We start from the raw sequence: 27870 nt of genomic DNA, 5'->3' as shown, positions 1-27870 counted from the left end.
GAGGTACAGATTCACTTTCATTTTTTTTGCATGTAGATACTGAGTTGTCCCAACATCATTTATTGAAAAGATTCTTCTTTCTCTGTTAAATTGTCCTGATACCCAGTTGAAAATCATTTGGTTGTGGATGTGTGGGTTTATGTCTCTGCACTCAATTCTTTACCTCCCACTACTTTGGTATGGGCTGAGTTTCTTGTTTTTCTCCCGTTGATAACAGGACCACGGGGTTGATAGCACCATTTTCCAGAATCCTAAAAAGCTTCACCTAACTATTGGGATGTTGGTGCTTTTGAGTGAGCAAGAGATCCAGCAGACCTGTGAGATGCTACAGCAGTGTAAAGAAGAATTCATTGAGTGAGTAATCCATGGGAACAGGGAAGGGTAGTCACCTGGTCCTGGCTTCTGTCTGGTATCACAGACTTGTTTTTGGACTAGAGAGCTAGCTGGGTAGCATGGGAATAAGATTTGCTGACTCACCCATTTGTAACACTTAACATTGGATTATTGTCTGAAAGGTTTAACATGGATTTAAAGCATACATATATTTACAAATTTGTATGGAAAAACTACCTTAAATTTTACTAGTTTAGTCGGTAAATCTTGTTCTTTAAGAGGACATCCTATTCTTTTCTCACAAAGGAAATTATCTTCCTACCTGTGAAAGAGTGTAGGCTACTGTATTAATTTTCTGTGGTGCTATAACATTACTACAAGTTTGGTGGCTTAAAACAATACGTATTTATAATCTTATAGTTGTGTGGGCAGAAGTCTGATATGGGTTTCACTGGGCTAAAATCAAGTTGTTGGCCGGCTGTCTTCCTTTCTAGAGGTTCTAGGGGAGGATCCATTTCCTTGCCCTGAAACTCCTGCTTCGAGAGGCCATCCACACTCCTGAGCCAGTAGCCCTCTTCCTCTGTCTTTAGCATGAACAATGTTGCATCTGTCTGACCCTCAGTCTGTTCTGACAACTCTCGGGCCACAGCAGGAACAGGTTCTCTGCTTTTAAGGATGTGTGCAGTTTCATTGAGCCTACCCAGATAATCCAGAATAATCTCCTCACCTCACATTCCTTATCCTTCCACATCCTCAGAAGCCTCTTTGCCCTGTAAGGTAGTACATTTACAAATTCCGCAGAGAGTGTGGGCATCTTTGGTGGGCTGTTACTGTGTCTGTTTATCGTAGTAACTCAAACATTATAACATGATTCCCTAGGAGAGTCTTCATTGTATTTCAGAAATGTAGGCTTTACTTTTCTTTTTTTTAATACAGGTAATTTTGCTTGAGTCAGTTAGATACCAGAAACTGTCCAAGCCGTCTCTTTTGGCTCAGAGAAAATATTGCTGTTCTGAGGGCAGAGTTGTGACTCTCTTTACTGTAAGATTTTAATTTACATATGCATCTAACCTAACAGCTCTGTTTCAAAGGATCATCTCTTCCCCCTCTTCCTTTACTCCTTTTACTGAAGATTGAGCAGAACAAGAGGAATTTGAAAATTACATCGCTCAAATAGTTTTTTGTTTGTTTGTTTTGCTTTTTAGGGCTGTACCTGTGGGCATATGGAAGTTAAGTTACCTGGCTAGGGGTCAGATCGGGCTGCAACTGCCATGGCCACAGCAACGCCGGATCCGAGCCGCTTCTGCAACGTATACCACAGCTCAGCTGGATCCTTAACCCACTGAGCAAGGCCAGGAATTGAACCTGAATCCTCATGGATACTAGTTAGGATTGTTATCACTGAGCCACAACGGGAACTTCCTCAAATACTTTTATTTTTTATTCAGTTGTAATATACAGGTACCATACTATTCTGTCATGACTTTATAGAAATGGGTTATCTAGTTTATTTCATAAGACAAGGTAAAAAGATTGTTTTTTCTAGTCATGTTGTACATGAAATTGTAATACATGGTCTTATTTGTGTGCCAGGTCTCTTTTTTCCATTATATTTTTTGAAGAAAAAATATTTTTTTTGAGCATAACCGTAAGCTGATTGAGTTTGCAGCTGCCTATTCTTTCTGAATCTCAAAGAGCAAAGAATCCTTCTTTGTCTTGTTCTTTGCTCAGTGATGGGCATCTTATCTAAAATTCAAAACAATTTGGTGTTTGTAACTGGATATTTACAGTTTTCCTTGCATAAACTAAAACTTTATGCTTTACCTTACAAAGTGGAACAATTTTACCTTGTTTAAAAAGCACTTCTGATACTTTAACTTCCCAGATCACTTTTTGCTAAATAAAACTGAAAGCAGCTGCATTTGGTTTTTTTTGGCTGCTATTAGGATGAACCTGCTAAGAAAAAATTTAAAGATAGATAAAATTTGTTTAGAGAAGTATCTGGTTTTTTTACCTTATGAAAATCAGGTCAAAGGATTTTAATCACTGAAGCTTTATCCTGAGCTCTGTGAGGATATAGCCAAGTTCCTCCCTCTATGTCTCTTGGTGCCTTTTGTGACTGAATGCCAAATCTGAACCCTTTAAGCATGTCAAGTTTGGTGTGCATAGGGAATGAAGAGCAGCCTTAATAGTTTCTAAGAATTTTTAACATGACAAGATGAAAACAGTAATTGTAGTTTTTCAAATTCAGCAAAGCTTTTGAAATAGAACACAATTACCTGCCAAAAATCTGCAGCGCAGGCAAAAATTTTTTGAAGATGCCCTTTTCAAAAAAAGATTTGAAACCAGTAAGTAAAGCAAGCCTCCCTAACCTTCTTCTCTCACCTTCCCCTCTGCCACACACACACTTGTATAAAATGTATATAGTGCAGAATTAATTTACCTGATTGGCTAGGGAGATGAGAATCAAAATTGGTTATTTGGATTGGCTAGAAGTACCTGTTCTCCTAAAAGAAAGAAATGTCTCCTTGGAAAAAAAAAAAAAAAGATACTTATAATAAAGCCCTGGTGTTATATGTATCATCTAACTTTTTTCCTCCTTATTTTTCTTTTTATTTTTGGCTACCTTCATGGCATGTGGAAGTTCCCAGACCAGGTATCGAACCCACGCCACAGCTTGATGTTATCAAAGCCACAGCAGTGACAATGCCAGATCCTTAAACTGCTGAGCCACAAGAGAACTCCTTTCTCTCCTTATTCTTGATCTTTGATCTAAGTCCTTGTACTTGGTATGCTTAGCAAAAATATCAATAAGTAATGGCATTTTTAACGTGAACCTTTTATGATGTAAAGATTGCAAGTTAAAATATAAAAACGGAAAACATTGGAAGTGAATGGACTAGTGTGTAACATGCTATAGCTTAAAATGTGATGGCTTTTAAAATTGAGATATTAAATGTGGCTCTATTGGAATTTAATTAAAACTGTGGTACTATATTGATATTTTAAAGTCATGTGTAGTTGAATATTTGTTTTGAATTTGAGGGTGATATTTGAGTTTAAGGGATGGTTCCTGACCAGAAATAGAACTTTGATTTCAGTTCTTAGGCTAAAGGCTCATGTAGCTGTATAGATTTGAAATGAATTATTCATGGTGTTCAGTAGATGCTGAAGCTCTGAATGTGTCCCTTGTGACTTTTCTTTGTGAAATGTCAAACACAAACAGTGCAGTGGCTCTGAGCATATAGTCTGACAAATATGCAGCCTTTCCTTAGCTCCTGTATCACTCTACTCATACCTAAATGTTCCCAGTGGACCATTTAGAAGTTCAGAGTCAAGAATGAAGAGAAAAGAGGAGGAACACCCATGAATAAATGTTTGTTCCTAATTATTGCCTCAGAGGTCTTTCAGTTGAAGAGTATGCTCACCGGGGCCCTAAATGGAGTAGTTTGGTCACCAAGACAAAGAGCATTTATGAAGCAAACCATAGGATTTCTTTCCTGTTGTTTAATTCTCCCTCTTAAATCCTAGGGATAGGTTGAAAGAGTTTGTTTCCACTCAAAAGGCAGACTTTGGATCCTGTTTCATTGTTTTGTTTCTGGTACCCCATCTAATTGCAAGGGTTTGAGGTAGTTTAGAGTGAGGACACATATACAAAAGGAATGTTAAAAGTCAGAGAGATTAGAAACCATAAAGATGGGATGGAGAGAAAATTGTATTTGAAAACCAAGGTGAGATAAAAATTATACTCACATATTAAAATGTGGTAGTTTTCAAGCATCAGTATACTTGAACTAAATTCCAAAAAGAAACACACCAGTTTTTTGTAGTTCTTCTCTGATAAAATGGAACATAAGAATTTTGTGGAAGAGCATCCTTTCCTGGTTCTCAATCCAAGAAAAACATGTGCAGTTCTTAATATAAGGAACCCAGAATCATGATGAACAGTGTCTTTAGGAGTTTTGGTGAAAATACAAAAACATTGTTCACATGGCTCTTTCTTGTCTTGACCCCTAGAATTGGGGGTGTAACATTAAATATAACCCAGTTTAAAAACATTTTAATGGAGAACTGAACTGATGGCGATCTAACTACGCGGTGTTAGAGCTGAAAAAGTTGCATCCCTGCAGCGTGTGGAAGTTTCTGGGCCAGGGATTGAACTGGTGCCACAGCAGCAACCCAGGCCGCTGTAGGGACAACATTAGATCCTTAACCCACTGCACCACAGAGAACTCCTTGTTGACTGCACTTTGATAGGATTAAATGGCAGCTGTCCACATTGACTTCTTTGGCTGTTACTAGATGTGGATTGTTTATTGAGGTTAAAGACTTTAGTCAGATAATAGTTCAGAGCTTGGCTTATGTTTTGGAGTATCTTACTTGGAGGTGGTCACAGGGATACTTATGACTAAGGCCATACCTTTTCTCAGTCAAGTGTCTGTTTAAAATAGTTGAGTTATTTAGTTTCTTAGAAAAATTCTGGTTTTATGCATTAATAATGGCCTTGATATTTTATGGGAATCCTTATCAGTAGGATTCCTAGGCTATAAAGAATCTCCCTTTGGCCTCCACTAAATATCAAGAAACCTTTTTTTGTTTTGCTCTTTTTTGGAATTTTGCTTAATCCTAACAACCTTTTATCTTTGAGCCAGTACCATGTTTTATTCAGTGACAATATAGACGTGTCTGCATTCTCAAAATTGTCCAGCACAGCTTCTTCTCTTACAGTGGAACATCTAGTCAGTGTTTATCAAAGATTTATGGAATACCCCTTTTATGTAAAGTGCTGTCCCAGGTGCTGGGGATATAGGAGTAGAAAAGATGGACAGAGTATTGGCTCATCGTGGGGCTTGAAGAAGGTGTGTGGTGAGCTGCTTTTAGCTGGGTTTTGGGTTGATGTAGAAAGGCCTTAGGAGTTCCTGTTGTAGTGCAGTGGAAACAAATCCGACTAGGAACCATGAAGTTTCGGGTTTGATCCCTGGCCTTGCTCAGTGGATTAAGGATCCGGCATTGCCATGAGCTCTGGTGTAGGTTGCAGACTCAGCTGGGATCTGGCATTGCTGTGGCCCTGGCGTAGGCCAGCAGCTGTAGCTCCTATTTAACCCCTAGCTTGGGAACCTACATGTGCCACAGGTGTGGCCCTAAAAATACAAAAAAAAAAAAAAAGCCTTTATTTGTTGAAGTATAAATCTGTTAGGGGTCTGGGAAGAAAACAGGAAGGTGGGGGGTTTTACTTAACATAAAGAAATACGGGAGTTCCCGTCGTGGCGCAGTGGTTAAGGAATCCGACTAGGAACCATGAGGTTTCGGGTTCGGTCCCTGCCCTTGCTCAGTGGGTTAACGATCCGGCATTGCCGTGAGCTGCGGCGTAGGTTGCAGACACGGCTTGGATCCCGTGTTGCTGTGGCTCTGGCGTAGGCCAGCGGCTACAGCTCCGATAAGACCCCTAGCCTGGGAACCTCCATATGCCGCAGGAGCGGCCCAAAGAAATAGCGGAAAAAAAAAAAAAAAAAAAGAAATACGTATTATCTTTGAAAAGTCAAAAATTGCAGGTAAACAAGATAACACTTATTATCACCTAAAGATAATTACCATTAACACGTTGGAACATATAATCCCACACTTTTTTGGTATGCATATATGTATTTTTCCTTTGAGTTGTAATTTATTTTCAGTAAAATGCACAGATCTTAAGCATAGTTGATGAAATTTAGTAAATGTGTACACACATGTAACTTTATCCAAATCAAAATAGAACATTGCCATCGCCGTAGGAAGTTCCTTCACGCTCTTTTCCAGTAAATTCACTTCTCTCAGAAGTAACTGTTCCGATTTCTATTACCATAGATTGAATGTGCTTGTTCTTTAATGTCATATACATAGAATCATTCCTTATATACACTTTTGTGTTTGGCTTCTTTTGCATATATTTTTTGTTTTAATTTTTTGATGAATAATGCATCTACATGATTCAAAAATTTAAAAATACAAAGGATATGCAGTAAAGAGTTTCCTTTCTACTGCTATCCCACCAAGCACCCTGATCTCCTCAAGGCAGCAAATATTAGCAATTTCTTCGTATTATATTTTTTCAGAGATTTTATGTATGTAGATATATACACATATATATATGTAGAAGCATATATATGTGTGTGTGTACATAGATAATTTTTTTTAGCCCTATCCTTTGCAAAAATAATGGAACTGGTTAACTATTCACCAGGGGTTGCAAAATGGTAATATTTTATTGTTACTTCTACATTTATCAGTTGGAGTTCTTCTGAAAGAATTTTCCTTTATCAGCTGTGGTTGGATATGTACCTGAATTCATAATTGTTTCCTTAGGTTTGGCTCCTAGAAATTGAATTGCTTGGGCAAAGGTTTCTATTCTTGAGGTCTTTTTATAAATATTGCCAAATTTCTCTTAAAGATGTGGGACTAGTTTGCACCTTCACTGTTGTTATATGAGTGAAATATTATTTGTAATTTGTAGAGATAACGAGGTAAAACCAGAGAGATGGGCAACACAGTAAATATCTTCATCAGTCAGAACTGCCATCACTTGGCCTTTTTCTTAGACATTTTTTAGACGTGTTAATAAACTGACATTGGGGTAAATGTAGTGTGACTTTGGAAATACCTGTGGTTCTAGTTTATGTTCATTGAGCATGTATCACTTTTGGAATTAGAAAGACAGTTAAATCATGTTGTTAGTAAAAAAACAAAACAAAACCCAGCAACTTCATTTTTGTAGTATTTGACTATGTGTTATTAACCGTGTTTCACAGTATCATAGCCTGCTTAGTTTAAAACGTTATGAAACTCTAATGTTTTTTCCTTTGCAGTGACATTTCTGGGGGCAAACCCCTGGAAGTAGAAATGGCAGGGATAGAATACATGAACGATGATCCTGGCATGGTGGATGTTCTTTATGCCAAAGTCCACATGAAAGATGGCTCCAACAGGTATGTTTCTGAAGTACTTCTTTGCTTTAATCAGGAGGTACCTAAAAGCATCTCTGAAAGTTCCGGTAGCTTTGATTCCTTTTCTTTGAGATCTTAACTATTTCCAGGAGTATAAATACTTTCTTTTCTTTTTCTTAAATACTAAGTTAATATCTTGCAAGAGGAATTTGGAAAGAGTTGTAGGAAGAAGTATCAGACTCGTAGTTTGGTAATTACTGAATTACTTGAATGGTAGATACTGATAGTAGCAGTCTAGTTTTTATGGCACTCAGTGCTTCCAGGATAATAGGAAGCAGGAAGAATGGCATTTTAGGATGGTAGTTTCAAAAGTGATGTAATGCAGATCTGTCAAATACCAGGGCAAAATAGGAATGCTAACTATACAAACTTTATAGGATTATTAGGATTAAATTAATCCACATAAATGTTTAGATCAGTTCTTGGCACATACTGATGTCATCAAAACATACATTAAAATGTTTACTATTTTCAGTTTTTGTTATTACTGTACCTAGATCCCTACAAGGAATTCTCAGTCTGCAACCAGGCTATTTCTGAGGCATCCAGAGCCATTTGCAGTTTTAGTGCCATTTATTAGTCTATGCAAGGCCTTTGGTGAACAGAGGAGCCCAACTTAAATTGGAAATTTGTTTCTGTGTGGTCTTTTCATTACGGTGGGGTAAAACTGAGCTCATACTAAACAAAAAACCCTTGGACATTTTCCCGTGGCATAGTGGGTTAAGGATCTGGCATTATCACTGCAGCAGCTTAGTTCGCTGCTGTGGCACAGGTTTGATCCCTGGCCTGGGAACTTCTGCATGCTGTAAGTGGCCTCCTCCCCACAAAAAAAAAAAAAAAAAAAAACCCATATGTCTCTAGGCAGGCCCCCAAATTGATTTGCTTTCCTAGAGGATCTCTTATCTCAATGAGAATTGATAATCCCATCGCCTACCTCAGTTCTAATGGAAGTGAATTTCGAGTATAAGGGAGGAAAAAAAGGTATAGAATCAGTTTTTGTGTGTGTGTTCTGTGTATCACTTATATCCCAATAAAATTGAAGGAAAAAAAGCGTTAATATCACCACTAATTCCATCAAAACCTTTAAGTATGGAAAACTGTCAAGCTCATGGTAGCAGATACATGTTTTCCAAAATTTTTATTTTCACTTAAAAGCTTGAATTTTATTATTGACAAAAAATACTGGTGATTATTTTCCTTGAAGTTCCTTTTTGAGAAAATACCTGCCGAAAAGCCAGGTCTGAATAACCATACTTTGTCTGTCAGTCATTCTTTCAAGCAAAAGTGATGTCCTCTGGATAAAGAGGCTAGTTCAGCTCTAAACCTAACAAGCTCACACGTGCTTTTCCTCCACATAGCCATCTACTGCCATATGTATATGGAAAAACCCTAGTGCTATATATATACTGCAATTTCATCACACAGAATATTGAAAAGACATGTACTCAAGGGGTGAGATCTAATAAAATTGATTATTTTATCAGTTTAATTGGTCATATTTATCAAGGATAAATGAAACTGGCTTTAAAAATTTTTTTAACTGTGGATTTATGGTGAAGAATATACTATTACTAGTACAGTTGGATGTTATTGCCTTAATATGTGTTAAGGTGCCAGCAGTTTACCTGCCATTGCTTTTGTACCATCAGTGCAAATGTCATTACCATGAAAAAGGAAAATGATGTCATGTAACTATTACAAAAATTGTTTTGCTCTCATGGACCCCCTAAAGTCGTCTCAGGGACCTCCAGAGGTCCTCAAACCAGATTGTGAGGACCTCTGATCTAAGTAAGATTTTGTTTAACGTTTAAGATTGCATAGTTTCCAGGGAAATTATAACTGTCTTTTGTTTAGCACCTACTCTTGCCTGGCCTTGTGCTTAGACTTTATTATCTCCATTTTATCTTCACAGCATATGTATAAGATTTAAAAAAAAAAAGATAAAGACTTGTATTATCCCATTTTGTAGATCAAGGAGATTCAGAGAGCTTAAGTAACTTGTCTAAAGTGTTCTGAATCCCTGTGCTGTAAGAAGGTTTTCAGTGTCTGTATGCTAGGTTGAGTAGGATAGACTGTGTTCCAATCCTTATTCCTAAAGTAAAATGGAAAATTGTCATCTACCTTTTTTTGGAAAGTGGTAAAATTAGTATAACATAAAAGTCATCATTTTAACCATTTTAAAGTGTATGATTCAGTGGCATTAAGTATCTTAGTAACATTGTGCAACCATCACCATTGTCTGGTTCTAGAATGATTTTATCACCTGAAAAGGAAATCCATTAAGCAATCACTTTCCATTTCTCCCTTCTTCCATTCTTCTCTCTTCCCAGCCCCTGGCAACCACTAGTCTACCGACTGTCTCTATGATTTGCCTATTCTGTATATTTCCTATAAATGAGACCATACAATATGTGGACTTTTATGTCTGGCTTCTTTCATTCAGCCTGATGTTTTCAGGGTTCACCCATGTTGTAGCATGTATCAGTACTTGTCCCTTTTTAAGGCTGAATAATATTCCATTATATGCAGATACCACATTGTGTTTATCCATTCATCAGTTGATGGACATTTGGGTCTGTTTCCACCTTTCAGCTATTATGAATAAAGCCGACTGACTCATTTTTTAAATGTTTAAGTCATGTTTTTTATTTCTTCAGTAAATCTTGTAATTTTATAGGACATTGTAGCCACACAGCCCGATCTCTCGTTTCCTTATTCTCTGTTACAGGGCTTATATGATTTTTATTGTTATTAGTTTAAACTTGACTATTGTAAAACTAAAATCTGTACTAGCCTGTAGTTATGCAGTTAACATGAAGCTGTGTGGAAAATTTACATGGGATCACAGTGTAAAAGTAATGAACTTTTCCTAATAGAGGGTTTCAAGTCTCTTTTAACATGCATATATCACAGACTCCACAGTTTTGGTTTATCATATTCTTGGTGGCCCTAAGGGAGGAAAAGTAGTCATTAAGAAAGGGTGACAGGGAGAGGGAGGGAGTGGGGTGGTTGGGGAGCTTGGGGTTAACAGATACAAACTATTGCCTTTGGAATGGGTTAGCAATGAGATCCTGGTGTGTAGCACTGCTTATGATGGAGCATGATAATGTGAGAAAATGGTATGTGTACATGTATGTGTAACTGAGTCACCATGCTGTACAGTAGAAAAAAAGATCGTATTGGGGAAATAACTATTTTAAAAAATAAATAAAAAACAAAAGAAAGGGTGACAAAATCATTACTTTGAGTGTTTCCATTGGATATGTTCAATGGTAAGACCCTTAATTTTATAGAAGGTCTTTCAAGTATAGAGGAGTCAGGTTTTGAAGAGCTATAGAAGTTAGATGTCTTTTGAAGGTGGTGCTCAGACATAATTTGTGCCCACATTGATGAAAAGATAAGGTCTCAGAAGATGAATACATCCTTTATTTTCCCACAGAACTAGAGCTTACAAATTTTGCACACTTCCTGTTGTCAAGATCTTAAAAATTGAAATCTTATGAAGTGGTGACTAAATCCACTCATATGATCAACCAAGAACCTTTCTGAGTAATTCTCATCCCTCTTACTGCTCTGTTTTTTCATTGCCCATTTTTCCTCCGCAAGAAGAGACACATCTGTGTTGTTTCAAAAGGATTTATAAATTCCCCTCCTCAAATCAATGTCTAAGGGACTTGTACACATCTTATTTAATTTAACATTAAAACTCTTTGAATGCCTCCTTTGCAAGGTATTTTTCAAGACTGTAAATTGATAAAAAAAAATGAGTAAGACATGGCCCTCTTTTTTAAGGTACATTCAATCAGTTGTATTTCTTTGTATGAAGAGGCACTGCTCAATTTGGAGGCATGGGGAGAGGCCATGTTGTAATAAAACACTCTCAACTTTCTTTGTATGATTTCATATATTTAAAATAAAAAATTCCCTTAAAAAATTTTTTTATTCTTATTTTTTGTAGAGCTGCAGGTGCAGCATGTGGAAGTTCCCAGGCTAGGGGTCGAATTGGAGCTGCAGCTGCTGGCCTACACCACACCCACAGCAATGCAGGATCTGAGCCATGTCTGTGACCTCTTCCACAGCTCATGGCAATGCCAAATCTTTAACACATTGGGTGAGGCCAGGGATCGAACCCGAATCCTCATGGATACCAGTCGGGTTTGTTACTTCTGAGCCACAACTGGAACTCCTCCCTTAATATTCTGGACTATGAAGTGCCTGACCTTTCAAAGGATGGAAGCACTTAGATCAGATTTTTCTTCTAGAAACAGATCTGGGACAGTGTAGTAGCTACACTTAATGATGTATCCTTGGGTTTTGTAAAGCCTAACTGGGTAAGGAATTTGCATTCAACCTTTTCACCCATACTTAGTAGTCAGATGTTGCTAAGACTTGAGCATTTGAACACAGTGGCTATTCCGTTCTGTCTGTTACTCTCTCAGGCCTCCACCCCTCCTCCTCTAGAAGAACAGCTTCCTCACATTATACTGAGAACATGAAGCCAACTCAGCTTCCTTCTTTCCCTGCTTATAGCCTACCTTTTTTCATCATACCCAGCCCACTGAATTTCACTCTCTTTCTGAAGAATGGCATACATGATCTCTAATGAAACCTAATCCCTTTACTTATTCTGGGACCCCATTCCTTTATCTTCACAGAGACCAGCACCATCAATAGTTCCACCTTTTCCAGGCCCCTTTTCCCTCAGGCATTTTTCAGATGTCCGGGATATGAGGTGCAGTAGACCCTAGGATTTCTTATGGAGGAGGCAGATGTCAGTAACTGGCATACACTTGGGTGAAGGCTGTGACTGAGATTCTAGGGATGCATACATAGGCAGCAAAACCATGCCCATGTGTGGGCAAAGTTTGTAAAGGAAGGCTTCAGAGAGATTTCTTTGCTGGACAAGGAATTTTCAGGCTGAGGGAGTAGCATATTAGGAAAAGGGAGTAATTCCAAGTGCAGATGCAGAGGCACTATTATATGCCACTTAAAACGCAGTGGTTAATGAATCCGACTAGGAACCATGAGGTTGCTGGTTCCATCCCTGGCCTTGCTCAGTGGGTTGAGGATCCAGCGTTGCCGTGAGCTGTGGTGTAGGTTGCAGACACAGCTCGGATCCCACGTTGCTGTGGCTGTGGTGTAGGCCGGTGGCTACAGCTCCGATTTGACCCCTAGCCTGGGAAGCTTCTTATGCCAGGGCAGCGGCCCAAGAAATGGCAAAAAGACAAAAAATAAATGAATAAAGGAAGATTGATTTTCATTTGATCATTGTTTATTCAACAAAACTTTATTAAACCCCCACTGCATACCAGGCACTGTGCTATAAAAGATGAATATAAAAGATGAGTAAAGCCAGTCATTCACAGTCATTGCCCCCATGGAGTTTACAGACAAATGGAGAATGCTAATAGGCCTTAGCAGGTAACAGAAATTTATCATTGCAAAGTGCAATAAAGGTGAAGCTGGGGGAAAATGGTTCTCTTTTAAAAGACAGAAAATATGGCAGTTTAGACCATGGCAGGGCAGAGTTAAGGAAAGCCTCTTTGAGAAATTGATATGAATTGAGATCTCAAGGAGTGGGAGTTTCCAGGCAAAGGACTGGTGGGAAGTTCTAGGCAAGAGAATGCAGAACAAAAGCCCTGTGGAAGGAAAAACCTAGCAAATTCCAGGTGCGACTGAAGTGTAAAGAGGGAAAGAAGGTCACAGGAAATGTCCACGTGAAGAGGTTGGAGGGGTTTAGATGCAGGCAAATACAAATGGACTAAATACAAAGAAATCCTTATCAGGATCAATGACGTGGAAATGCAGAGCACTAAAGGCAAAGAGAAGAATTTAAAAGAGGGACAAAGGACAGTTATCAGGACAGTGGACCTCTCAATATCAACAACAAAGCCAAAAGACAGCAGACTGTTTTTTAGAGAAAATAACTGTCAACCTGAACTTATTTACCCAGGAATAAAATCTTTAAAGAACAAAGGTGAAAAAAAACCTTTTTATGTCCTAATGCTGTCTTTCCTTCTTGTTATCCTTCTTTTTCTCAAATAGACTCTTAAGATTCTAGGAGGCAGGGAGTTTATCTTATTCACTATAGAATATTATGTGATTAAAAAGAGATTATAAACCAATTTGTAGACATTTACCTTTTTTCCCTCAAAAGTGGGAAGAGAGCTGGAGTTCCTGTAGTGGTGCAGCGGAAGAACGAATCCCACTAGGAACCATGGATTCGATCTTTGTTTTCACTCAGTGGGTTAAGGATCTGGCCTTGCCGTGTGAGCTGTGGTGTAGGTCGCAGATGCGGCTCAGATTGTAGGAGAAAATGTTCTGATAAAAAGGTAGAAAGGAGAGACCCTGGCCATGATGACCAAGCAAAGTCCAGCCAACCGCCCCTAACCACCCCTCCCCCACACATCTGCTTCTGTAAATTTGTTTCTGCGTCTTATTACTTTGCCAGTTCTCACTCTGGTCCGCCAAACACGGACCTGGAAGAACTAGCCCATAAAAGCCTTGTGAAACCCCTCTTCGAGGCTCAGACTCCAGAGAGCCATCTCCTCTGAGCCCGCTGTCGTAATAAGCCTGAGTTCTCCAACTCTCCAAGTGCTCGCTTGTTTTCTTGCCGGGTAGAAGAGCTGATACACTGCAGCCACAGAGCTGCTGGAGCTGGTACGCTACAGCCACAGGGCTGTCGCTAGAGCTGGTACATTATTGTAGCCACAGGGCTGTCGCCAGAGCTGATACGCTGTGGCGCAGGGCTGCAGGGCAGCTGCTGTAACAGGATCTGGCGTTGCTGTTGCTCTGGCTCTGTGGCTATGGCTGTGGTGTAGGCCAGAGGCTACAGTTCCAATTCAGCCCATGGCCTGGGAACATCCATGTGCCTCAGGTGCGGCCCTAAAACAAAACAAAACAAAAAAACTAGGAAGAAGAGCAAGAGAGAAATAAACCAAGTTAATCTGAATATATAAACGTTTTATCAGTGGTTATCTTTGGATGGCAAGTAATTTTTTTTTCTTTTAGCTTATCTCTAAGGTTTTTTAAGTAAAAACAAGTGTTGGTGAAGCAGGCAAGTGTTATACTTGTTCAGTTCTTCTCGGTATACTTGTTCAGGTCAAGGTCATTAATAATTAGTGTATGCTTGTAGCTGGTAGAATTGTGGTTTGACCTAGCCGTGTTTGACTGTAAAGCCTGCATTTGTGATAGGGCAGAAAAGGGAAATTAAGAATAATTGGAGATAAGACTACTCTTTTGAGAAGTTTTGGTAAAAAGAACATGAGGGAGGTGAAGTTATGGCTTCTTGGCCTTTTGGCTAAGATCACGTGAAAAGAGGTGAAGTTAGATTCCACAACTGTGCAGCCCTGCATCACTGTACCATCTTCCAGTATGCCATCTTCTTTCACAGGCAGAGTTCTTTTAATGTAAAAATTAAAGCCTTTCAGATGCATATAGTGAAATTAAATGGCTCTCTTTCCCCCTGCTCTGACTCTCCCAGTGTTCCCTCCCAGTAGATTGTAAACAGAGCAAATACTCCTGAGAGTCATTGTCTATGCATATTATGTTGTAGGAAATGGGATCACGTTATTCATATGGTTCTGTAGTTCCTTTCATGAAATACTACCTACACATTACTTTTATGTCAGTGTGTATAGATCCTGTGATCCAGTACTACATCAGCCTTTCTCAGACATTGCGTATACAATAGGACTTCTTCTTGCTTAAAATTCTCCCATTATTTCACGTCATCTTTTGAATTAGTTCATATTCTTCAGTCTGGCAGTCAAGATCTTCCAGGATGAAATCAACTTAATATTTCAACTTGATCTTCCACACTCTTGGACTTGCCCCATACCCTAGCCAGCTTCACTGTTGATGATCCTTTGTGTCTTTGTTAATATTGTTTCTTGTGATTAAAATTTCTTTCATGTTGCTCCTCATCTTTTTGTGTCCAGATGCCATCTTTCCTTCTTGCTCTGCTCCCTTCTTTTTTTCAAGTAGACTTCAGAGTTCTTGGGGACAAGGAGTATGTCTTATTTAACGTCATACATCCAGTGGCTTTTATAATTAATAGGGCTCTAGTCAGTGGATGTTCAGTGTACTTTTGTTTAAGTCATTTACTTATTTAGCTGATTTACAAGGATGAGTTGAATACAGTTAACTTCCTGTCCTTCCTAGTAGCTTATTCTGGTCTCAACCCAGCTATAATGTCTTCCCCCTTTAAATTACCAAAGCACCTTGCATTGCTTGTGTCATTATCAAAGTCCTCTTTATAGTTATTTTAATAGATTGTAAGCTTCTTCTTTTTTTTTATTTGTCTTTTGTTTTTGTTTTTAGGGCCGCACCCGCAGCATATGGAGGTTCCCAGGCTAGGGGTCTAATTAGAGCTCTAGCCCCCGGCCTACGCCACAGCCACAGCAGCGCCAGATCTGAGCCACATCTGTGACCTACACCACAGCTCATGGCAATGCTGGATCCTTAACCCACTGAGCACGGCCAGGAATCGAACCCACAACATCATGGTTCCTAGGCAGATTTGTTTCTGTTGCGCCACGATAGGAACTCCAATTGTAAGCTTCTTAATGATGAGAACGATGTTTGCTTAGTTTTTACTTCTTTTATTGACCAGCAAAATGCTTGTATACAGTAAGAACTCAGAACATATTAATTGGATAGCATTGAATTAAATTAAGGTGAAAAAAGCCCAAATAAAATCCTGGAATTTGCACTTTCTATGGATCATTCTGCAGTATAGCTCCATATCTGTAAAGATGGCTCTGAAATGCTTGAGCTTTGTGGCACTTATAAGCCTCAAAACTAAGAACTCAGATTCAAGGCATTAATAACTGGTTCCTATTTTCAAACCCATGGCACTATCTAAATGACAAAGCTGCTTAAAGAATAATTTCTCATAGCAACCCTATATTATTTTTAATTCACTTATGAGGATACAAAGGCATTGAAAAGCTTTGTGACTCATTCATAATCAAACAGGAAAGGGTCAGCGAAGTAAGAATTGAAAGACGGTACTGTTAGGAATATACTAACATATTGTCAAATGTAGTATCTGTGGCATCTTAGTGATTGTTTCTAAGTACCCTTAAGTTCTCTTAATAGAACTCCAGAGTTGTGTCATTTATGAACTCATGCTTATGTACGTCCAGCAGCTACGTTGATGATGTGTCAGTTAAGCATTAACTTAGGTGCCAGGATAAGGCAGTGAATAAGACAAAGAGCCAGCTTCGTGCAGTGCACAGTGCATTGATAACATAGCAGAACTGGCTGCCAGGAGACTCAGATTCCTGTCCCTCTGCCCTGACTTTGGGCAACTCAGCCTGTCTGTGCTTCGTTTCCTCTTGTGTAAAATGAACATGTTAGACTAGAATGTTTTAAAGGACTTTAGTCCATTCGAAGTTCTGAGTCTGTAAATTGGGCAGAGATCATAATTTTCCAGAGAGACAAAGCTGGAAATTGGACTCTCATTTCGTCTTATTTCCTCCCTCTTGCTCCCTGTTTCTCTATAGCTGAGCTCCCTATCCATTTCTTTTTCTTTAACAGAGGAGAGAAGAAAAGAGAAGCATCATTCTGTTGTGATTTGAAATTGAGGTATATTTTGCAGTGCTTGGTTATATTTAGATCCAAGTTACATTTTAATATTTTAAAATACTTGAAACCATATGGTTTGGAGATGATGAGATCAGAAACTTTAGACCCAATAATGTAGGTCTTGGCTTAGAGATCACATGCCCAATCAATTAAATCAATTAACTACAAAATCAGAGTTACATGCAGTGTGAGTGTATTTTATTTTTCCCTCAGGAATGTAGGAACAAAGTTTTCTTTAATCAGTTCTCTTTCTCTGTGCTGACCAATGCTTTATTGGTTATCCCTTCTTATTGCTGGTTTAAATACTTGAGGAAAATGTTTTATGACATGGAAAATTTTCAGGGTATATTAAGTGGAATAAGCAGGTTATAGAAAAATGTTCTGTCTTTTAAAATTGATGTATATCTGTAGTAAAAGACTTAAATTTATATAACCTGTAATTAAGTGGCTATCTGTGGATGGTAAGGTTGTTTTTCTTTTTGTGCTTTTCTGCATCTCCCATTTTTTCTCTAACAATCATGCATTCTTTTTCTTTATTTTTCTTTTTTTTTGCATTATTTTTCTAATCAGAAAAAGTAAGACTGTAGCCTAGCAGATGTGGCATGGATCCAGTGTTGCTGTGGCTGTGGTGTAGGCTGGCAGCTGCAGCTTCAACTTGACTCCTAGACTGGGAACTTCCATGTGGCAATGGTGTGGCCATAAAAAAAAAAAAAAAAAGACAGCAGCCTTGCCTGATGCATAGACACACAGGAGCCTTCACTACCTGGCTTCAGCATTTTTTTTTTTGTCTTTTTGCCTTTTCTAGGGCCACTCCCATGGCATATGGAGGTTCCCAGGCTAGGGGTTGAACTGGAGCTGTAGCTGCTGGCCTATGCCAGAACCACAGCAATGCGGGATCAAAACCACATCTGTGACCTACACCACAGCTCACAGTAATGCCAGATCCTTAACCCACTGAGCAAGGCCAGGGATCGAACCCGCAACCTCATGGTTCCTAGTCGGATTCGTTAATCACTGAGCCACCACGGGAACTCCTGGCTTCAGCTTTTGCCTCCATTTCATAGCTGCCCTTCCCTCTCCAAAGAATTTCTCATGACCTTGGAGTGTGGGATATTCTTTGATATTCACTCTTTCAGTTGTTCAGGACAAAAATTCTTTTAGAATCCTCTTCAACTCCTGACTGTAGTATGTCAGAAAGGCCACTATGCTCCTCATCATTACCCCTGCTTCCACACTTGCCACTTGGGTGGTTGCCACAGCCTCTGGACTGCCTTCCTGCTTCCATCTTTGCCTCCACCACTGTCCATCCTCTCCCTGGCAGCTAGAGGTTTCCTTTTAAAATGTCAGTCAGGGAGTTCCCATCGTGGCTCAATAGTTATTGAACCTGACAAGTATCCATGAGGATGCTGGTTCGATCCCCAGCCTCCCTTAGTGGGTTAAGGATCCGGCGTTGCCATGAGCTGTGGTGTATGTTGCAGACGTGGCTTGGATCCTTTGTTGCTGTGGCTGTGGTGTGGGCCAGCAGCTGTAGCCCCGATTTGACCCATAGCCTGGGAACCTCCACATGCCGCAGGTGTGGCCCTAAAAAGACAAAATAAAATAAAATGTCAGATCATGTTTTTCTTCTGCTGAAAACCATCCCAAAGCTCCCCACCTCACTCAGAGTAAAAGCCAAAGTCCTTACAAGGGCCTAAGAGCCTTGGGCCTCCCTATCTTTCCACCTCATCACCTCTCCCCGTAGTTTCATTCCATACACTGGCTTCCTACTGTTCCTCCATCATGCCGGGCATATGCTGCCTCAGATGACTGTACTTGCTCTTCACTTTCTCTGAAATGCTGTTGCCTAGGTCTCTGCTCAAGTGTAACTCTATTATCTCTGATCACCAGTGCCCAGCACTATCCGAAGTCGTGTATATGTGTTTGTTTATTGTCTGTCTCATTCCACTAAAATGTAAGCTGCTCAAGGACAAGGACTTGTTCTGCTCACCTCTATATTCTCATCACCTATGACACACCAGCCCTTCCTGTCTCCTCTGAGATGGAAATTTAATCCTCCCTCTGTTGGAAAGTTTCTTGTTGTCAGCATTTTCAACTCTTTCTCCTCATTGGAAACAGACACACACCTTCTGTCCTCAATTCTCCCTAATTAGCAAAGCAATCAGTTTCTCCCTTTCTTTCCAGGTTTCTTGAGTTTATGTCCACACATCCCCTCCCATCTCTCCGGCCTCTCCTTTGGTCCCCTCAGTAAGGCATCCGTCACTGGTGTGCCAGCAAAACTGCTCTGGCAAAGGTCTTTAATAATATTCTGGTTGCGAGAAGTAAGTAGGCATTATGTGCTCCTTTTTTTTTTAACCTTACTTTTCTATAGCATTGTACTATGCTGATATTTCTTTTTCCCCCCACCTTATAATTCTGTTTTCAGCCTTTCTGAAGTCTTGCTTTTCTTGTATCTTTTCCTTACCACTTGTCCTTGCTGGTTCCTTCTCTGCCCCTTACTTAGGAGTGTCCTAAAGGCTCTGTCCTTAACTCTTGTCTTGCTTCTTCTGATTTTCCCTTTTCCCCAACTGCATCTATCCCATGCTTTTAACTACTCCCAAATCTGTGTCTTTTGCCCAGATTTTTCTCTTGAGCTTTGAGCTTGTATTTCCATCTCTTTCTTGGACATGTCCCAGTTGATATCCGGGGCCACACATGCAAAAGCATACACACTATTAACCCTCTCCACAGCCCCCCACCTCGGTCAGTGACTCATCTGTTCATGTAAGGTGAACTCTTAGGAGTTGCTTTCAGCTGCTTCCTCTGCTTTAACTGTGTAATATCTGAAGCCACCAGCTTCTTTCTCATAAGCTTCTTTGAATCCATCTCTTGTCTCAGTTCTCACTGCCTCTGCCATAGTTTAGAGTTTCATCCCTTTCTCCTTTATAGTGCTGTCCGTAAAGCATGTCCTCTGAAGCCAGGCTGCATAGCTTCTCATTCTGGATCTATCACTTATTAGCTATGTGACTTTGGTTACATTTTATAATTTCTCTGTGCCTCAGTTTCCTCATTGGTAAAATAGGGTTACTAATTTATCATGAGGATTAAATGATTTAACAGATAAAAATTTAGAGCAGTGCTTGACACATCATGTTTGTTGTTATTTCTACTCTTAATGCTCTTCGTACCCCTAGCTGACCTCACTACTGCTGGTCTCTCCCCCTTCTACAGCATTTTCCACTTGTCACAGAGACAGCTTCACAAGTGGATATCTGACCACATCATTCCCTTTTTAAAAACTTCTGTGGCTTCCCATAGTCTGACAACCATCCCTTTTCTCTCATTATGTTACAGTTCTGTGAAATAATTGGTAGTTTACCAGATAAGCTGCAGCCTTGTGTGGATCTTTGCACATTTCATTTTGTTTGAAGTGTCCTTCCTTCCCTCATTTTATCTGCAAGTCCTTTTTTTTTTTTTAATTTCTTTTTTTTTTTTTGTCTTTTTAGGGCTGCACATGCAGCATATGGAGGTTCCCAGGTCAGGGGTCCAGTTGGAGCGTAGCACTCCACAGCAACACCAGATCTGAGCCGAGTCTGCAACCTATACCACAACTCACAGCAATGCCTGATCCTTAACCCACTGAGCAAGGCCAGGGATTGAACCCAGCTTCCTCATGATTCCTAGTCAGATTCATTTCCGCTGCGCCACAACGGGAACTCCTTATCTGAGAGTCTTCAATGATTCTTCAAGACCAAGTTTATTTTATTTTTTACATTTCAGTTCTCAGGTAACCAGTCACAGCCAGTAGTTACTGAAAGCCAAGTATAATGGTGCTCTATCAGATATGACGCATATAATAGGCTTTTGAAGAGCAGATGATCTAGCAGGGAAACGAGACAAGACAAACCTGAAACATGAAGGGACTATCCCTGAGAAGGCTCAGTAGAGCCCACATAGTAGGGTAGCATTTCAGACAAGGGCATTATCACTGCTCAAGGATATGGGGGAGTGGGGTGTGTTAGGGTAGTTAGTAAGGCTTCATGGAAGGGCGGGATTTGAATTGAGCCTGGAAGGATGATAAAATCTGTATAAGTGGAGGGAAGGGGGAGTTGGGGGTGTGGGACCCAGGTAGAAGAAGGCACAGAGGTGGCAGTTGGAAAGTTGCCCAGTGGCAGAAGCCTGGTAGGAAACCTGTGTGTTGAGGAATGCGAGGACATGAGGCCACCGCCGCAGATGCTGTGGCAGGCAGCAGGGAGTCCCTGGGGTCTCCAGAGCAGGGAGCGTCCTGGGGAACTGGTGTGTTGTAATGTTCTGTCCGATGCCAAGCTGTACTGGGGCAAAAGGAAAACTCAGTAATACTGATCTTGCCCTCATTCAGAATTTTGGTATTTTGTTCATCATGAATTTTTTTGCATTAATTTTGATTTTTAAAAATATTGCATTAAAACATTTTGTATCTCAGCGTTCCCGTTGTGGTTCATGGGGTTAAGAACCCGATATGATGTTTGTGAGGATGCAGGTTTGATCCCTGGCCTTGTTCAGTGGGTTAAGGATTCGGTGTAGGCCGGCAGCTGCAGCTCCAATTTGACCCCTAGCCCAGAAACTTCCATATGCCGCATCTGCAGCCCTAAAAAGGAAAAAATAAAAATCATTAAAAAAACTATATCTTGATCATTGCAATTTTTTGGTACCTTCTTAAATTTTGTGCCTTAGACAAGTACCCTCACTTGCTTCCTCCTAGTCCCAGTCCTGTGTTCTGTTTCTGGAGGTCAGTGGGGAAGTTATAGGTTTTTATTTTTACTAATATTAATTACAACTTACTCATATTTAAATATTCTTTGGTTAGTAGATAGCATTAATAGAAACAACTAAGATAAAGAAGTTAGAATCATAAGGAGATTAATTTGGAACTTTGGAGCCTAAAAAACACGAAAGGGAAAAGAATCCTTTGTGCTTCTGACTCAGTCTCTAGGGAAGGATAACTCCCTCTTGCTGCAGCATATGCAGTGCAAGCAGAAAAGGGTTGTTTTGCCCATGTCTAAGTGGGTGAATGATAACCGGGGGTGAGAGGGAAAGAGAACCAGAGGTTGCTGTCATGAAGAGAAAGGCTTTGAGCAACTCAGCTGCTGCAGCCAAAGAGACTGCCCTGACTCAGACAAACTCCCACAAATGGGTCACGCAAGGTGGGCTTGGCCCACATCTCACATAAAACCGAATCACCCAGCTTTGCTCAGAGAGATGCTGCTCACAGGGCCACAGTGTTTTACCACAGGTCATGGCCCAACAAGCTGTGGCAGATTCACACACTGTATAAATGTCTCAGGGCCACTTGCATCCGGGAAAAGAGGTGGTATGTGACTCAAATAGTGCTACTAGTACATACATCTAAAATGTACAGATCTTAAAAATGTGAAATCTAGTGTCTATTAGTATACTGGTGATGAGTGAAAGATTATCTTGAGCCAGGGAGGTCAATTAGCATGCAGCGAAACTGTCAAAAAGACCCCAGGGAAGGTTGAAAGGAGTAGGCCAGCAGGTGCCCTGCTCTGTCATTTGATGCAGACCTTGCTGTCAGCACCAGTGCTCAGTGAGAACTTCTCCAGGCTCAGGGTGGATGTTTCCGCATAATGTGTAAAAGCCACAGGCCGAACTTCACCTTCAGCTGAGTGGCTGGTCACAGAAGATGGCTGCTTCCTGAGGCCTAGGACCAAGATCTTCTCCCCCAAACCCTCGCTGGGGTAATGACCCCCTCTCTTTGGCACAACTGGCAAAGTTCTTCAGAATTGAAGGTGAGATAAAGAGTTTTTCAGACCAATCTTCAAGAAACATTAAAGAAAGTTCTTTAAGCTGTTGATCAGAACACCTGAACACAGTGAAAACTTCCTGTGCAAGAATTGTTTCTGCTGGAGATATTGGGGTGCACAGCTAACATCAAGATAGAACTTACCCACTGCAGAAACCTGCATGGTGCATCACTCATGCGAACTCTGGATTTTCCTGTAGGTATCCTCCCTGGTACTACGCTTCTACTTCGTTGAACACTAATGTAGTGGCTGCAGCCACAGGGATCTTCATAGTGCATCCTCCTTCCCAGTGAGCAAATGTCTTAAAACTCATTTGATCCTGGCAGAAACATATCAACCATAGTAGCTTTTGGTTCTGTGACAGGAAGAACCAATAAATCACTTCGTTCTAGGCACCTCTCTGTCGAGCCTGGTTTCTTGTGCCAAGATAGTAAACATCCATGTTCCGTCGAGACCTTGTTTAAACCTCCTGTGAAAATCTAGTCCCTCCAAATAGAGTTGATCACTCCCATAATACTTACCACAATGTTGTGCAGTAGCTTCCAGGTCTGTGATTTGCACAAAGCTGTGAATTTCACAGTGGTGGGGACTGTACCCTTGTTTTCTTCCTCTTCTTTCAAGGGCCTTGTGTGGCGATTGCCTCAGAGCAGATGCTCCACCAATGTTGAATTAGTCGTCCGGGTTTAGGAGTTTACTAAGACTTGTGCACTTCTTTCTTCAATTTCTCTAGGCTGCAGGAATTGGTTGATCGAGTGCTAGAACGTTTTCAGGCATCTGGATTGATAGTGAAAGAGTGGAATAGTGTGAAACTCCATGCTACAGTCATGAATACTCTATTCAGGAAAGACCCCAATGGTAAGTCCTCCATAGAGCCACAACCCAACAGTGAGCAGCAAGGCCTAATATCCCTAGGGTTTGAATAAAATGGCCTACCAGAGAATCTCTGATATATCTTCTTTTTTAGATTCGTTAGCTTCTTCTGATGGGTACAGTGGAAATGGGCAGGTGGGCAGGGCCATATCTAGCATGGGGTTAGCACTCCAAATCTTTCATTGTGTTCCACATAGGAATTCACACATAAAACAAATAAAAATGCAAAGTGTTCAAGTAAATTTAGGTGAACAATGAAGAATTATCTTAGTGTAAGTATGTCCCATGAAATACCTGGCAGTCTTTTTTAAAAAAAAAAAAAAAAAAAAAGATTAGCTAGTAAAAGTTAGAGGAACGATTCTCAGCCAGGGGCAGTTTTGATCCCAGAGAACATTTGGCATGTCTGGAGACATTTTTGGTTGTCACAGTTAGGAGACTGGGAGTTTGATGCTACTGACATCTAATGTGTAAAGGTCAGGGATGCTGCTTGACTCTCTACAGTAAACAGCACAGCCCCCCATAACAAAGAATTATTCAGCCTCAAGTGTCAGTAACCCTAAGGTTGAGAAACTGTGTGTTAGAGTAATTTTTTTTTACCCTCATGAATCTAAGCCTTCATATACAAATATCTTGTTTTGGAGTTCCTGTTATGGCTCAGCAGAAATGGCCTGACTAGTATCCATGAGGCTCTGGGTACAACCCTTGGCCTCGCTCCGTGGGTTAAGGATTCGGCGTTCCCGTGAGCTGCAGTGTAGGTTGTAGACGCCCCTCAGATCTGGTGTTGCTGTGGCTGTGGTTTAGGCTGCCAGCTGTAGCTCCAATTTGACCCCTAGCCGGGAACTTCCATATGCCACAGATGCTAGGCCCCCCCCCACCAAAAAAAAAGAATGCCTTATTTTAACCCTTGATTTGGGATAATAAACTACATTTTAAAAAGGATTTTTTTTTTCCCTTCCATCTCCACCCAACAAGAGAAAGCTCTCTAGCAGATTCAACATCTCTCTGATCAGGAATTACAAATTCAAGTTATGTCCAGCTTCTTCTTCAAAGGGCTGTGTTTTTAAAATACACTAGCACCATGGAGTTCCCGTCGTGGTGCAGCAGAAATGAATCCGACTAGGAACCATGAGGTTGCAGGTTCAATCCCTGGCCTCTCTTAGTGGGTTAAGGATCTGGTGTGGCCATGAGCTGTGGTGTAGGTTGCAAATGTGGCTCAGATCTGGTGTTGCTGTGGCTGTGGTGTAGGCTGGCAGCAACAGCTCCGATTAGACCCCTAGCCTGGGAACCTCCATATGCCACAGGTGCGGCCGTAAAAAGAAATAAAATAAAATAAAATAAAATAAAAATGTACCAGCACCAAAACCCCATATTCAGGTTTTATTACATTTTTTAGGACCCTAACCTTGGTTTTAAAAAGTCTAGATTGGCAGAAGACTCCACCAGGACTCCATCAGAACCCATAAACTATTTGTAGATTTATAGTTTAAGACAGTTTTTGTATCCCTTTTTGCCAAAGTACATCTTTTAAAAAAATTTTTTTTTAAAATTTTAGGGCTGTACCCGCAGCATATGGAGGTTTCCAGGCTAGGGGTCAAATCAGAGCTGTAGCTGCTGCCCTACACCACAGCCACAGTAATGCCAGATCTGAGCCGCATCTATAATCTACACCACAGCTCATAGCAACATTGGATCCTTAGCCTATCGAGGCCAGGGATCAAACCTGTGTGTCTTTATTTTGTGATATTTATTTTGTTCTGGAGAGTCAATTTTGATCTTGGAAAACACTATTAGATTACCTGAGGTAATGTACATTTTAATATCATTAGGTGAAGAAAGACCAGAGTTTCAGAACTCTGAAGTATACTCTAATTCATTGGTTCAGAAGTTGTATTGTATCCAGAACCATCCAGTAGGACTTTCTGTGATAATAGAAATATTCCTTATCTGTGAAATCCAGTATTGGTAGCTCATGTGGTTATTGAGCACTTGAAGATGGCTATTGAGACTGAGAAAGTATACTTTTAATTTTAATTAATTTAAATTTAAATAATCATATGTGGCTACTGTTTTGGGCAGTGCAGTATTTTATTAGACATTTGATACTATATCAGTAGTACCTCTGCATCTGTTCTAGTCCTTAAATCTTAGTTCAGAGCTCTTACAACTATACCATGCTCCATTCTTAACTAACCCTTTGACATCATAGAATTGAATTATATAAGAATCTTGGAGTTCCCGTCATGGCTCAGTGGTTAGCGAATCCGACTAGGAACCATGAGGTTGTGGGTTCGATCCCTGGCCTTGCTCAGTGGGTTGAGGATCTGGCATTGCCGTGAGCTGTGGTATAGGTCACAGACAGGGCTGGCATCTGCATTGCTGTGGCTGTGGTGTAGGCCGGCAGCTGCAGCTCTGATTTGACCCGTAGCCTGGGAACCTCCAAATGCCAAGCATGCGGCCCTAGAAAAGACAAAAGAAAAAAAAAGAAAAAGGAAGAATCTCTGTCTTCTAAATTGTGTGGATCCAAATGTATATTCAGTTAACACCAGAGCTTCATATAAGAAAATGTTCTGTGTTCACAGTCTAGTTATCCTTTCCTACTTACAGATATTTTAAATATAACAGCTTTATTGAGATATAATTCATATACTATGCAATTCACCCATTTAAATTCAGTGTACTTTTAGTGTGGTGAGTCATGCATCCATTACCACAATAAATTTTAGAACATTTTTATCACCCCCCAAAAGAAACTCCATAGCTGTTGACTCCCCATTTACCCCTATTCTTTGGTTGAGGCACTACCAGTCTACTTCCTGTCCTATGAATTTGCCTTTTGTGCATATTTCATATAAATAAAATCATAAAATATGTAATCTTCTGTGACTGGCTTATTTTACTTAGCATAATGTTTATAAGGTTCATATATGTTGTAGCATGTGTCAAATGCCATTCCTTTTTATTACCAAATAACCCATTATATGGACATAGCACATTTTATTTATCCATTCATTAGTTGATGGACACAAGTGGTTTCCACTTTTTGGTTCTTATGAGTAATGCTGCTGTGAATGTTTATGTGTACGTTTTTGTTTGGGTATGTATTTCATTTCTCTTAGTTATATGCTTAAGAGTAAAATTGCTGAGTCATGGTAATTCTGTGTTTAGCTTTTTGAGGAATTGGCAGACGGTTTTCCAAAATGGCTGTACTATTTTACCTTCTCACTAGCAATACAGTCGTCTCCCCTTATTCATGGAAGATAAATTCCAAGGTCCACAATGGAGGTCTAAAACTGCGTACCAGATCCTATATATTTATAATATGTTTTTTCCTATACCTACATACTATGGTAAAGTTTAATTTATAAATTCGGTAAGAGATTAACAACAACTAAAAATAAAATAGAATGATTATAACAATATGCTGTAAAAAAAGTTATGTGAATGTTATCTATGTCTCTCAAAATGTCCTATTGTAGGGAATTCCATCATGACCCAGTGGTTATCCACCCGACTGTACCCATGAGGACTTGGGTTCGATCCCTGGCCTCACTTAGTGGGTTAAGGGTCCAGCGTTGCCATGAGCTGTGATGTAGTTTACAGATGTGGTTCAGATCCCTTGTGGCTGTGGCTGTGGTGTAAACTGGCAGCTACACCTCTGATTCACCTCCTAGCCTGGCAACTTCCAGATGCTGAGGGTATGGCCCTAAAGAGACCAAAAAAAAAAAAAGTCTTATTGTATAAATTTAATGCCTTTTCCCTTTTCCATCTTAACTAAGCACTTAACCATGCACTGGACCATAACTTTCCCAGTTTGAAGTATGACTTCAAAACTAATACAAATTTCTTTTTCCTTCTTCCCAAATTCACAGGTAGAAGATTCATTCGTACCGTAGATCTGAGCAAACTTCGGCATGCGATTTTCTTTTTCATTATTAAGTTAGGAACTTTCACCTTTTCACTTAGAGGAATGCTTTATGGCTTCTCTGTGGTAAATCCAAATTTCCAGCATCACTACTCTTGTGCTTTGGGGTCATTATTAAGTAAAATAGGGGTGTCTTGGAGTTCCCGTCGTGGCACAGTGGTTAACAAATCCGACTAGGAACCATGAGGTTGCGGGTTTTGATCCCTGGCCATGCTTAGTGGGTTAAGGATCCCGAGTTGCTGTGAGCTATGTTGTGGGTCGCAGACGCGGCTCGGATCTCGTGTTGCTGTGGCTGTGGTGTAGGCCGGCGGCTACAGCTCCAATTAGACCCCTAGCCTGGGAACCTCCATATGCCGCTGGAAGCAGCCCTAGAAAAGGCAAAAAAAAAAAG

General features: G+C 40.2%; 1 protein-coding gene across 5 annotated transcripts in view; it reads left to right on the top strand.

The window, feature by feature from the left end:
* The window catches only part of ASCC1 (activating signal cointegrator 1 complex subunit 1), a 110951-nt gene that overhangs the window by 53605 nt on the left and 29476 nt on the right, over positions 1 to 27870 (top strand). For all 5 annotated transcript variants that reach the window (XR_007132340.1, XR_007132339.1, XR_007132341.1 and 2 more), the window contains exons 6-8: positions 218 to 354; positions 7179 to 7298; positions 23418 to 23542. Coding sequence is in view for 1 of the 5 variants with exons in the window: in XM_047761720.1 (XP_047617676.1) it covers positions 218 to 354; positions 7179 to 7298; positions 23418 to 23542 (382 nt within the window). In the remaining 4 variants the exon portion in view is untranslated. The remainder of the gene's footprint in view (positions 1 to 217; positions 355 to 7178; positions 7299 to 23417; positions 23543 to 27870) is intronic.

The sequence above is a fragment of the Phacochoerus africanus genome, chromosome 15, assembly GCF_016906955.1.
Source record: "Phacochoerus africanus isolate WHEZ1 chromosome 15, ROS_Pafr_v1, whole genome shotgun sequence".
In the NCBI taxonomy this organism is placed as follows: Eukaryota; Metazoa; Chordata; class Mammalia; order Artiodactyla; family Suidae; genus Phacochoerus; species Phacochoerus africanus.
The sequence above is the reverse complement of the archived record's forward strand: the minus strand, read 5'-3'. Positions and strand labels throughout refer to the sequence as shown.